The 13,228-nt window shown below is 53.9% G+C and overlaps 1 protein-coding gene across 1 annotated transcript; it reads left to right on the top strand.

The window, feature by feature from the left end:
• The first annotated feature begins 3,887 nt into the window (after positions 1–3,887).
• Positions 3,888–11,188, top strand: Gata5 (GATA binding protein 5). The gene is made up of 6 exons (XM_052722594.1): positions 3,888–4,457; positions 5,881–6,056; positions 9,213–9,338; positions 9,715–9,802; positions 10,574–10,698; positions 11,033–11,188. The coding sequence occupies exons 1-6, from the start codon at positions 3,914–3,916 to the stop codon at positions 11,186–11,188; spliced, it is 1,215 nt and encodes a 404-aa protein (XP_052578554.1). The 5' UTR covers positions 3,888–3,913.
• The last annotated feature ends 2,040 nt before the right edge of the window (positions 11,189–13,228 follow it).

Here is a 13,228-nt window from a genome sequence, read left to right as displayed (position 1 = left end):
TCACCATGGCTAGACAAGGCAGAATCTCCTACATGCCTACCTGCCCTACTGTGTGGCACTCTGGGGTCAGGGCCTGCTCATCCACCCATCTGGCCCATATTCATTAGTTTCTACCTGGAGGCTGTTGAGGGCCTGCCATGTGCCCATTCCAGGGCAGAGTCTGATACTTGGTCCAATTGCACCCTCCCTGGAACCACTGAGAGGCAAGTATTATCACAGAAAGAGAAACAACTAACCAGTGCTGTGAAGTCTTGCCGCAGCAAAGCTGAGCCCCCTGAAGAGACTGGCTGCCTCCTGTCCATGCTCTGTCCTGCTTTCCTCAAAGCTGACCTTGGCACTCAGTGTCTGCTGAGACGTAGGACAGGAACACATGACAATCTGTCAGTGAAATGTACTGAGAGAGCCACAGGGGGCGAGGGGACCTTGAGGGGTGTGTAGGAGTTTGACAAATAGTGAAGAGGGAAACCATGGGCTCCTCCAGTCAGAAAGTAGCAATGAGCCAGTCCTGTGGTTAAGAAACAAGTACTGGCCTGGTGGTTCAGGGGTTGGCTCCCTCCTGGAACTGGTAAGCTGGACCATGGCATCAGAGGTAACCTCTGGGGAGGGGTGAGACAGAGCTTAGGAGGACCTAGGGTTTGTGGTTTGAGACTCCTCCCTCTCTGGCTCAAGCAGAAGGGCCCTGTAAGAGGGTCAGATACTGCCATAGCCAGTGTCCATCACTGCAACGCCATAGCCAGTGTCCATCACTGCAGCGCCATAGCCAGTGTCCATCACTGCAATGCCATAGCCAGTGTCCATCACTGCAACATCATAACCAGTCTCCATCACTGCAACACCATAGCCAGTGTCCATCACTGCAACGCCATAGCCAGTGTCCATCACTGCAACGCCATAACCAGTGTCCATCACTGCAACGCCATAGCCAGTGTCCATCACTGCAACGCCATAGCCAGTGTCCATCACTGCAACGCCATAGCCAGTGTCCATCACTGCAATGCCATAGCCAGTGTCCATCACTGCAATGCCATAGCCAGTGTCCATCACTGCAATGCCATAGCCAGTGTCCATCACTGCAATGCTATAGCCAGTGTCCATCACTTCAATGCCATAGCCAGTGTCCATCACTGCAACACAGCCTGACCTGGCAAAGGACACCACAGCCACTTCTGCTTCTAGTCTCTGTGAACAGACGGACGGACGGACGGACAAGCTTGCTTCCCTATTCAGACAGAACCAGGTGGCCAAAGACCTGGGCACCCACTGGGCTGACCTCTGTGAGGCCAAGCCTCCAAGGAGCCTGTGAAAGGTGGATCTTCTCCCTTTACCCATATCTATTTATGGAGGCCAGGAGTCCCTCCAGCATATTTGAAATTCCTCATTTGTCTGAATCAGCTGATTGAATTACTAGCTGTGTGGCTTTGGGTAAGTTAGCCAACTGTTCTGTGCTTTGTTCCTGTTTGTAAACAAGAAAAACTTCATCTGCCTCATTAAGATTAAGGAAACAATTAAATACATTATCACAGGCTGGGGAGGCTGGGAGGTGGGAGGAGGGAAGAGGGGATCTTTGATTGGTGTGTAAAATGAATGAAAAAATTTTCTTAATAAAAAAATAAATATAAGGGGCTGGAGAGATGGCTCAGTGGTTAAGAGCACTGACTGCTCTTCCAGAGTACCGGGGTTCAATTCCCAGCACCCACATGACAGCTCACAACTGTCTGTAACTCCAGTTCCAGGGGACCCGACTCCCGTGGCAGAACACCAATGCACTTAAATAAACATAAATAAATAAATATATTATCACAGGACAAAACCCAACCTGGGTCATGTGGTTATTTCCACCTCAGGGACTTTACTGAGTTTATCCCAAGCAAAATTCCTGAGTCCCTCTAGGTCCATCCCCACAGGACCCTAGGGCTGCTGCTGATTCTGGGGACTCAGAGGAGGACTCAGTCCCCAGCAAGTCAGGGGCCTCTTCACTTTTCATTCCTGGAGCTGCAGGGTGGGGGAATCTCCCCATTTCATGTAAACATTCTCAAGGGAGGGTGCAGTGTCACTGTGCTACTCTCTGGTCAATGCTAATAGCACCCAGCACGCTCGAAAAATGGGCACTTGGATGTCCTTCCTCCCCCAGGGCACTTTGCAAAGCCTGAAGGGTTCCAGTGAGAAGGGATGTCGAGCCTGGCAACCCACGTATTGTGCGTGCAAGGAGAACCATGAAGTCAGTGCTGGAAGTGCCAGCCCAGAACCCTGACCCAGGCTCCACCTCCAGGAGGGAGGAAGAGAAGTCAGGAGAATGCAGTGGGAGGAAACGCTGAGAAACTCCCCTTCCCAGGAACGACTACCACCCCCACCCTACCCCCTACCCCCACCCAGCCAGCTTCTGCTCTGTACCTCCAGGGCTCAAACTCTAGAGCTGGAATCAGGACAGTCTATACCACCCCCAGGCCCAGGGTGCCCCTCTCACGTCCACTCGTAGCTCACACCTAGAACCCCCCACACACAAGTTGAAAGAGAGCAGAGTGTGTGAATACCAGTGTGCGGGCAATCCTCAGCTCCCTTCTGACTAACAACTAATCCCTCGCTGAACAGCCAGCGCACAATGGACGCGGTCCCAAGGTTAGTCAGGCTACTTCCCTTATCTTAGGAGCTCCTGCCTCACCCACGTTCTGTGCGCAGCACCCTGGGCCTTTGTGAGCAAGTGAGAAACATTCGCTGCCATCTTCCGGCCCTCCAGGGCTGCTGCACCTTCTGAGTGCTCTCCATCTGGAATGCTCGGTAAGCCAGGGGACAGAAGTCACAGCAAAACTGAACTAGGTGCTCTGAGCACCAGCCTCCCAGGAATGTGAGGGCCTGCGTTTCCAGCACCCGAAAGAGACCCTGGTCAAGTTGAAAGCCTCGGGACTTTGAGTCTAGCAGTCGGAACTGTTGTGGCCTTAGGAACTACGTTGCTCCACTCAGGGTTTGCTGACACTGGGTCCCTCCCCAGTGGTCCTGCTTGTCCAAAAACGACCGGCTGTGCAGTTTCTGGTGGACTTCGGGTAATTGCTGGTGAACAAAACACCCAGTAAGAGAATAGAGGCCTGAGCCCTGTTTAGGTCCCCATGGAAGCTAGATCCGCATGTAGGCCCAGAAGAATAGGGGCCTCAAGTGCGGGCCAACATGGTTCCAGCACCATGGGTCTTTAGGTTCAGTGGGACCTGGGCCATCGACTCAACCACAGGACATGGAACCGGGCTCTAAACCAGCCTTGGGCTGGAGCACGGAATAAACGAAGGGCGAGGGCTGAGACCTGTGAACATAGCAACAAAGTTCGAGATTTTCGTTTAGAGCGGCTGCTGTCCCAGGACCCCGATCGCGCTCAGCCTCTTCGCACCGCCTGCGCTTGTTCGCGCTCAGCTGAGGGGACGCGGGTGCGCTGTGCTCCCAGAGCTCGACCAGCGGAGCCAGTTCGAGTCACGTGGCACTGCGGCCGGAGCCCTTGCGCTGACCCTAAGGGGAGGGAGGCACCGACTCGGAGAGGGAAGGGGCGGCCCGGTGGGGGCGGGGCGGCCGGAGCTCCCGGGATTCCCTGCAGAGAGGCTCCGGCTGGAGACCCAGTCTACAACCCACCCGCCACGGGCCCTGGGTCAGAACCGCGCTTTCCTGGCCCGCAGGTGAGGGATTTGGCCGGCGATCTCACCTCGCGTGGCAAGGACCTCGCTCCTGGGGCCCTGCGCCTCTTCTAACCCAGTCATTACACTTGGAGGAACTCCGGACCTGCCCCATTTGAAGGGACTCAAAAAAGCGGAGTTTGCAAGCCGAGCAGCAGCACCTACCCAGGGCGAGCGTGAGCGCTGATGTAGGGGACACAGTGACTCTTGCCCTCGACGCCTGTCTTTCTTCTCTGCAGGTCAAGCTCGTGCCAGGGGGGGAAATGTATCAGAGCTTGGCGCTGGCCCAGAGCCCTGGCCAGGCCACCTACGCCGACTCAGGAGCCTTTCTGCACGCTTCGGGAGCCGGCTCCCCGGTGTTCGTGGCACCCACGCGTGTGCCTTCCATGCTGCCCTACCTGCCTGCGTGTGAGCCCGGCTCGCAGCCTCCCGCGCTTGCCGCACACTCTAGCTGGACTCAGGCAGCTGCCGCTGACTCCTCAGCCTTCGGCTCTGGAAGCCCGCACCCACCAGCTGCACATCCACCGGGAGCCGCCACCTTCCCATTCACACACAGCCCAGCGGGGTCTAGCAGCAGCGGCAGCGCAGGGGCCCGGGACAGCGGCGCCTTCCAGGGCGCGCTGCTGGCTCGCGAACAGTACCCAAACCCGCTCGGGAGACCCATGAGTGCCTCGTACCCCACAACCTACCCGGCATACGTGAGTCCCGACATAGCCCCTTCATGGACCTCCGGACCCTTTGATGGTAGCATCCTGCACGGTCTGCAGGGCCGCCCTAGTGGCCTCCCTGGCCGCAGGGCCACCTTCGGTGAGTACTGGGCTGGGGTTGCCCGGTGGACATGGTTCTAATGTTAACTCTCGCAGCGATATACCCGCTCGCTACGAAATACAAAGCCTGAGAAAAGCCGAAATGCGCTCTCCGGCAGTCAGGGCTGACCGCCCCAGTCCGACCCACAGAATCCCTCCTAGAATTGCCAGGATACAGGAACCTTTTCGGAACACAGTGCAATGAGAAGCCCTCGATCCAGAATTCTTTTTTTCAGCATAATAGCAAGAAAATAATATATTTCTGTTTTTCACCCGACCAAACCCCAAAATAGCGTTCTGGTTTCTATCAGTTTGGAACCTACAACCTAAACTTTTCTTGGAAAGTTTGGGAAATTATTTTTGGTTTTAAGACAGGGTCTTATTGTGTTGACCAACCTAGCTTCAAACTTAACAGCAGGTCCTTCTGCTTCAGCCTTCCTAAGTGCTGAGCTTACAGGCATGCGCCATTATGCCAGGCTAAAAATGAGTTTTATAAAGTTCGAAATACTGATTATTTGAACAAGTCACCACAGTCATCCCGTTCTGCAACACTGGCATTCCAGCTTGAGATTTCCATACCTCCCCGGAACATAAATTAGATTAGATTAGATCCCGAGGTTGTTGGGCTGAGAATTGCTCCTCTGGGTTTCTGAGTATTTCTGAGGCATAGTCAGAGCAAAGAGGGCCAACCTCTGTTTGCAGCCCCAGGCCTCCTCTAGTCCATCCCTCCAAGAATTTGGAAGCCTGCCGCCTGATTCATAGCCCCCTCTTGGCCCAAGCCAATCTAGTGCACTTAGATAGACAAGGGCGCCCCTGTGCCTGGTACCCACCGCCAGCGGCACCCACCGCCAGCGGTACCCACCGCCAGCGGTAGACGATTGATCCCACCCCGCCCCCAGCCATTGTCCCACTGCTTGCATATCTGTAGTTCCTGGCTAGACCTGGAACTGGACTGGTATTCCCTGATGCCCTGTAGTCTTGCCTTCTGAGGGAGGACAGTAGTTGACTCCCAGGTCTCTGTCTCCCAGTTCACCCCGCCTTGAGGCCCACTCACACTTACACAGGAGATCCTCAAGTGGGGTGGGGAGGGAGGGTGGCAATAAGGCTCTGCCATCCCTTCCCTCTGCCTGTGTAGACACATCTGCTTCCAAAGCTTATTAAAAATACAAAGGCTGACGTGGACCGTAGTTAAGAAAGGGGCCATCTCAGGTATCTACCTTAAAGTTTGGTTCATTTGCATTCTTGCCTTATAAAACCAGCCCTAACAAATTTCACTAAAAACTAAATAAGATCAAGTATATAAATAAATGACCCTTTTAATGAGTAAATATAAGACACTATAAAAGGAAGGCAGAGCCCAGCAGGAGCCCTCGGGATTTCTGGAGGGGCAGAGGCCCCAGCCCACGAGCTTCTTGTCCTCACAGTACCTGACTTCTTGGAGGAGTTCCCCGGTGAGGGCCGGGAGTGTGTCAACTGTGGAGCCCTGTCTACACCACTGTGGCGCCGTGACGGCACCGGGCACTACCTATGCAACGCCTGCGGCCTCTATCACAAGATGAACGGCGTCAACCGGCCACTAGTGAGGCCTCAGAAGCGTCTGGTGAGTGTCGCAGGGAGAGGACCAGGGCTAGAGCTACAAAGGGAGTAAAGGAAAGGCTGGCTCCTACACACTCGGTGGCGTCCGGATTCCTAAAGGATGGGGTAGGGATTGAAGCACAGGGCACTGTGAGCTACCCAAGGCTCCTGGTTGGGCCAGGCCAACTCATCTCTTCCTGGAGTTTGAAAATATTCAGGGAACCATCAGGATCCAAGCAAGGACTCCTAATGTCCATCTGGCTCGGGTCTTAAAACTCAACGCAGCATCGGCAGGTTACTTGGCAGAACAATGTGTGTTTCAAAGCCACTTGCTACATGGCCCCAGGGTGTCCCAGGATCAGGTTTGAGAGTGAGCTGTGCTCTGGATGCATAAACCACAGTCTCTGTGGGACCCTGAGGGCTCAGTGCTGCAGTGGGATTGTGTTGGTGGTAATGGTGGGTGGCATCCTGGCCGTATTAGAGGCCTCAAGGTGACTGGCACAGATAGAGTTGAGGGAAGGGGCACTGGTCCACTGATGGTGATGTCGAGAACCTGTGGTATGTGTCCTGGGGCAGCAATTGCCTATACTTTGGGGTCCCTAGGAAACCAGGCATCTGCCTTTTGCCTATCTCGCTGGCTAAATCTTGTTTCCACTTTGGTTCTTTCTGGTACGTGGTCACGTAGTGGTTGGTTAGAAGTGAATGAAGCTCAGGCTTGGGCCACCAACAGTTGTTGAGGCCAGAAGTAGCTTTGCTCTACCATCTCACAGGCAAGCCTTCAAGTTCAAGTTTAAATAGGTGTTTGGTTGGTGTTGGCAGATCACCTAACGTTCTTGCTGTGGAGGCTATAGTGGGTGCATGGGTCTCAGACCTGGGCAGGACTGTTCCTGAGTACCAGGCCCTCCTGTCTAAAGTTGTGAACCACAGATGAGTGTCAGCATCTCCCACCTGGGAGGATGCTTCTCACCCTCCGGGTTTCAGAAGGGCCCTGTGCTCATATCAGGCAGGGTCGGGGGACTGACTGCCCCAGTCCTGCCTGAGAAGCGTGTCAAACGTGTTTTCCTGAGGCACTGACATGGGGCTGTAGCTCTGTACACTCTGTTATGGGCGTGTGAGGCCCTAAGATGGGACAACATTGTGAGCTCCAGGAGGCAGGTAGGATAGGATGCAGGAAGGGACTTCTCTTCCTCTGAGCTAGCCTAGGGTTTGGGGATCTGCAGGCCCATTCTGCCAGACACTTTGCCTCTTGCCATCTGAGGGGCCACTTTAGAGGCTACTGTGCCCTCTGGTCCCTCTCTTCAGTGATCTGCCTTATAATGGAACCCATGTGAGCTGCCCAGCCTGTTCTCCATGACATCCACTAATGGGGAAACCATAGATAACAACTAGATTAAAAACAGCCCAGGCATGGAGGACTGCATCCTAGGCCTGGGGTACCGTCTCCCCAGGCAACAGACCTGTCCTGTCCCTCTCCTCCATGCCAGGTTCTGAACTGGGCACCCAGGCACAGTGATAGGCAAAGAAAAACCAGGCAAGAGCCCTTGCTCTGCTCTGGGGTAGAGGGGTGGGTTTCCTGCCACCACCACCACCACCACCCCCAGAAATGTACTTTTCTCACCACTAACATTTCCCTCAGTAGTCAAGGGACAAATCTTGGCCCTAGTCTGCTGTGTCTCCTAAAAGAGAGGGTCCACTTGGAACTGGAGGCATTTCCAGCCTTGGCCTGTCCCCAAGGCTCCAGTTGGCTCTCCACCCAGCCAGTCTTGGGTAACTGGGTTCTGGGTTCCAAGGAAGCAACTCTGCAACACTTCATACTGCAGCTTTCATTTTCCAAAGGCTCTCCTGAATATGTGACTTGCCCTCCAAGGAGGGCTCCAGCCTCCTCCCCTGAGTGTCCACCTTGGAAATTTGGAGGCTAGCGCTCGGTGCTGCTCTTCTTTTGGGTGAGCAGCCATTGAAGATGAACTTCTCTTGAAAAGAACAGACAAAAAGAACGCAGCCAGGAGAGGCTCGCTGTGGGCACCTGAAGTGGCCAGGCTGCCTGCACAGACAAGGAAGAAGGCTGGATGGAGGCTCGGGAGGGTGGGGACCCTCTGGGGTGTGGCAAATGGGCACTTGCCCCAGTGTTGAGAGGGAAGAGGAGGCTCTGCTCACCTGGTTCCTCAGTTTCCTGTGGTCCCTTGACATGTCTGGGCTCCCTTTTCCCTCCGTGCAATGACTGGCCGTTTGTGAAGGTTCAGGAAAAGACAATGACTTCTTGGGTCACTATGTTGTCCTACGTTCTTAGTTTGCAAAAGTAAAGCATAATCGCAATGAAAAGATTCCAACATGGTTTTGACTTTTCTCTTGCACTTCTGGGGGTGTGGGATGAGTCCTGTGTACGGTCTGCCATGGGACACTCGCCTTTGCTTCTCGCCCACCATGTCTCAGAAGGCACCCCACAGCTCCTAGCCGGTTCATGGAAGAAAAGAAGCCACAGGGCAGGGCTCCCCTAGGTCTGAAGATCCAGCAGGAACTGGGATCTGCAGAGTACCAGGCACCTAGTTAAGTGTGACTTCCAGATAAACACAAATATCTTACTGATCATATTCCAAGTCCTGCAGGGGGTACACTTACATGAAACCTTAGCTGTCCCTTTTGGCTGATGTTCTAGAATTGTAGTTCAGTCTGAAGCCCTGAACCATAAAGGGGACAGTTGGGGTGTCAGAGGTACTGCTAAAGGGCAGGACTAAGGTAGGGACAGAACAGTATAGTGTGGTGCCAGTAGCTGGAATAGATAATGTCACAGCCAGACTGGGCTGTGGAGTTTAGGAAGAGCTTAGGGTCCAGGTGGCCTCAGAATCCCACAACCAGATCCTGAAAGGTCTGTTACATCTCAATGATGGGAAATGCCAAGAGGTAAAGGGACTGGTCCTGGGACCAGAAGGCCAGTGAGTCGAAGCTTTGGTGAGCAAAGGACATCATATCCTGCCAGACAGGTCCATGGCAGGCCTCAAGCCTTCGGCACCCCAAATGTCTCACTCAACCAGAATGGTCCCTGACCTGGCAGCTCGTAACTGCTGAGTCTAGCTTCGATCCATCCTGTTCATTGTCATTTACTGCACAAGAGGCCCCCCCCCCCAAGTCTGAGTTCTGTTCCCCCAATTCCCGGACTTACCCCAGCTCACTTGTCCCACCCCAGTCCTCATCCCGTCGATCCGGCCTCTGCTGCTCCAACTGCCACACTGCCACCACCACCCTCTGGAGGCGCAATGCGGAGGGAGAGCCTGTGTGCAATGCCTGCGGCCTCTACATGAAGCTCCATGGGGTGAGTGGCAGGGAGTAGCTATCTCCATCCAGAATCACAGGGTCGCCCCTCTGCCCCAGCTAGACAGCATGGCCCTTGGCCCCTGGCTTGAACATGTCGTGGGAGTGTTACACGTGTATTGACTGTCCATACACCCACTCCTCTGGAAGACCAAGCTGTTGCCTCTGTGCCCACTGTGCAGACCTGCCCCTCATGGAGCTCCCCAGGGCTTTTCAGACACCCAAATCTTGCCCTCTTTGCACTCCAGCCCTACCTCTGGTCTCTCAGGCAGAAGGGATGGGCATCTCCAGGGTGGGACAAGAAGGTGACTGTGCAAGGGCCTAGGGGTGAGCAGGGACAGGAGCAGCCAGCCACCTACCCTTGCTGTCCCTGCCAGGTGCCACGGCCATTAGCAATGAAAAAGGAGAGCATCCAGACAAGAAAAAGGAAGCCGAAGAACCCTGCCAAGACCAAGGGCTCCTCAGGTGTGCGGGGAGCCGGCGAGTGGGGGGAGGACACTCCCAGGCCTCTGAGTCTCACTCTAACCCTGCCCCTAATGGGAGTCCTTCAGATTGTTGGGGGAGGGGCATATGATGTGAGCTGGTCAAACAGTGGGACCGAAGTGGTGTAGTGACATTTTATTTGTGCACCCCAATAAAACTTATCTGGGGATCAGAGAACAGAGCCAGCCACCAAATTATACATAGAGGTCAGGCAGTGGTGGCACACACCTTTAATCCTATCACTCTGGGATCTCTGTGAGTTCAAGGCCACCCTGGAAACAGAGCCAGGCATGGTGGCACACGCCTTTAATCCCAGCACTTGAGATCTCTGCTTTTGCTACCAAGTATTTGGGAAGCACACACGTCTTTAATCCCAGCACTAGGAAGGAAGGAAGGAAGGAAGGAAGGAAGGAAGGAAGGAAGGAAGGAAGGAAGATGGCAGGGCACAGAAAGGTATGTAAGGCGTGAGTAAAAAGGAAGCCTCGCTCTGGAGGCTGAGGAGTTGGTACGGCAAGGTTGGCTGTGGTTGGTTCTGTTTCTCTGATCCCTAGATAAGTTTTATTGGGGTGCACAAATAAAATATCATCACAAAGTGGGATAGATAAAGCCATACCCAACCCTCCACCTTTCAGTGCTGTGTGACTTTAAGAAGTCTCTGAACCTTCCTGGACAAGGACAAGAGAATTGGCCACATGGCAGGAAATATGGCTAGATCTAGCCCCTTCTGTAAATGTCCCCCATCTTCCCTTCCAGGATCCGCAGCAAACACTGCAGCCTCTTCCCCCACTCTCCGCAACACTGAGGACTCGGCCACCACTTTGAAGGCAGAGACCAGTCTGGCTTCTCCAGTGTGTGCGGGACCCACTGTCACCTCCCAGGTAAGGGGGATGTGGCAGGGGGATGCAAGAGACAGGTCCTCACACTTCCCTGGAGAACCTTGACTCTTCACCAACTCAGATCCCATCAAGCACCCAGGACCTCTCCCAGAGCTTTGCTGGACACTTAGCTCTCAACCACCAACGTGGTGGCATCCTTCCCCAGAGCTATGTGTGGTCCAAAGCCCTGCAGGACTTACTAGTCATGCTCCTTAGGGGCCTTTGCACTCATTCTAGGTTGAGGGCCCTTGGAGCAAATCACCTAGGGAATGCCTCCCAGCCCCAGAGAGGTAGGTGGTAGACTTCTCTATACTCACCCACCCCATCCTGCCTGCAGGCCTCTAACCCAGCGGATGAATCCCTGGCTCCCGGTAATTTGGAGTTCAAGTTTGAACCTGAAGACTTTGCCTTCACCTCCTCGTCCCTGAGTCCCCAGGCTGGCCTCAGTGGGGTCCTGTGTCAGGAGGCCTGGTGTGCCCTGGCCTTGGCCTAGGTGCTGAGGAAACTGTCACCACAGTGGATCCCAGGAACAGAGCCTGCAAATCTGGTTCCTAGAGCAGAGCAGAGGCCAAGGGGTCCCAGGAGCAGAGGTTAGCACCTGAGCCAGCAGCCCCAGGGGTCCCTCACCACTGTGGTGAGGGAACGTTCTGCGCTGACAGCCTAGAAGAAGAAGGCTGGTGGGTGAAGAAGGCTTGAAGGCTCATCCGGGATAGCAATGGACTCCCCAAACCTCTCATGGGCCCCTCTGTAGTTGAGACGATTGGAGATACCCACCAATGACTTGAATGCCATCAGCAGTCAACATTTACAGTTTGTAGCAGCTGGCAAAGGTTCACAGCATCCCACAGTAAAATCTGGTCCAAGGGAAACAAACAGAGTCCAGGCGGGCAATAAGAAGGAGGGGACCCAACACAAGGCCTCTGGGGTCTCAAGTTCTTAACTTTCCGTATTTGACTCTGTAAGGTTGAGTGAGTGCTTTCTTGCCTACAAATGCAGAGCTATCAGAGACCAGTGTGCAAGTTGAGCACTGTACCAGGACATCACCCCAAGGGAAATACATCCCTCTGGCCATCACCACAGACTTCTGTATTTATTTGTATGCTTGTTTCCTGACAAGGCGGTAAAAGGCCTTGTTCTGGCAATCTGTGTACTAAGTCTTTTGCTGGTGAGCAGACCCACACAGAGACACTATTGGAGCTGGCTGACATGTGGCCTTGTGGCCTGGCTCAGCTATCATTCCATCAGTTGGTAACACAGCCCTTGGCAGCATCCTCTCCATACCACGCCATGTCAACTGGCTGTGACTCTGCCCGAGGGGTGCAGGTCAGTTCTAGGGCCCTGGTGCAGGGAGGTGACAGGCAGTGAGAGGAAGAGGGTGCTCTATAGGCCACACCCCCACAGGTCTCATCTCTATTGGCTACTTCCTGGCATTTCCAGGGTTTCACGCCCAGGGGAAGAAACCGGGAGGTAGAGCAGTTAAGGGGTCACCTAACCGTGAAGACCACCCCATCCTGTCTCCTGTGTGGACCCTTGATCCTTCCACCTAGTTCAGCTTGAGGCAGAGACCGTGGGCCCCAGTTAGAAGGACAGCAAGGGGCAGCAGTCTACAGTCTCTGCAAATATCACAGGGCCTGTCACTGGCTCCAAATAGGCATACCTCACCCACCATGGATCTGTGGAAGGCAAAGCCAGCTACCTGAATGTCTGTTATCACATCCCAGATACTAGGGTAGAGAGGGGGAGGGGCTAGAGACAGACACAGGTGGCACTGTGTGCGTACCTCTAAGCACCCACACCCCAAGTGTGCACAAACCAGACCACAGCAGCTGCATGAGGACTGTGCACAAGGTCTCAGAACAGTGTTCTCACTGCAGCACTGTCTCTGGGAGTCTCTTGTCCAAGCCTCAGTTTCCCCTTCTGTGATGAGAGAGGTATCTGTGATCAGATCTGTAACTCATGCACCCATCTAGTTACTGTGGTCACTGGGAGGATCCCAGATTTGGAGGTGGCACCAGGCACTCGCCAACCCAGGCAGGCTCATGGAGAGATCCACAGTGAGAGACACAGGCAGGTGGCTTTCTCTTGGATGGAGAGGAAGAAAACTCAGGAGAGAGGGGGACCCGACATAAGAGATCCCTCTCAGTTCTCACTTCTTTTTCTTTTCTCTTCTTTTTTTTTTTTGTTTTTGTTTTTGTTTTTGGTTTGGTTTGGTTTGGTTGGTTGGTTGGTTGATTTGGGTTTTTGTTTTGTTTTGTTTTGTTTTGTTTTGTTTTGAGACAGGATCTCACTATGTGGCTCTGGTTGTCCTGGAACTCGCTCTGAGGACCAGGCTGGCCTCAAACTCATAGAGATCCATCTGCCTCTGCCTCCTAAGTGCTGGGATTAAAGGTGTGCACCACCACTGCCCGGCTCTCTCTCTTTTTAATTTCTCTATTATATCTGTATGAGTGTTTTGCCTGCATGTATGTATGTGTATCACATGTATCCCTGGGGCTGGCAGGCATCTTAGGATCCCCTAGCACTAGTGTTAAAG

This window comes from Peromyscus californicus, unplaced genomic scaffold, assembly GCF_007827085.1.
Source record: "Peromyscus californicus insignis strain IS unplaced genomic scaffold, ASM782708v3 Scaffold_7__1_contigs__length_154581171, whole genome shotgun sequence".
NCBI classification, from domain to species: Eukaryota; Metazoa; Chordata; class Mammalia; order Rodentia; family Cricetidae; genus Peromyscus; species Peromyscus californicus.
The sequence above is the reverse complement of the archived record's forward strand: the minus strand, read 5'-3'. Positions and strand labels throughout refer to the sequence as shown.

Excerpts from the sequence above, each read along its gene's own strand:
- Gata5 (XM_052722594.1), top strand. The coding sequence starts at position 3,914 with ATGTATCAGAGCTTGGCGCTGGCCCAGAGCCCTGGCCAGGCCACCTAC. Across the intron at positions 4,458-5,880 it reads TGGCCGCAGGGCCACCTTCG|TACCTGACTTCTTGGAGGAG; the intron begins GTGAGTACTGGG and ends TTGTCCTCACAG. Across the intron at positions 6,057-9,212 it reads TGAGGCCTCAGAAGCGTCTG|TCCTCATCCCGTCGATCCGG; the intron begins GTGAGTGTCGCA and ends GTCCCACCCCAG.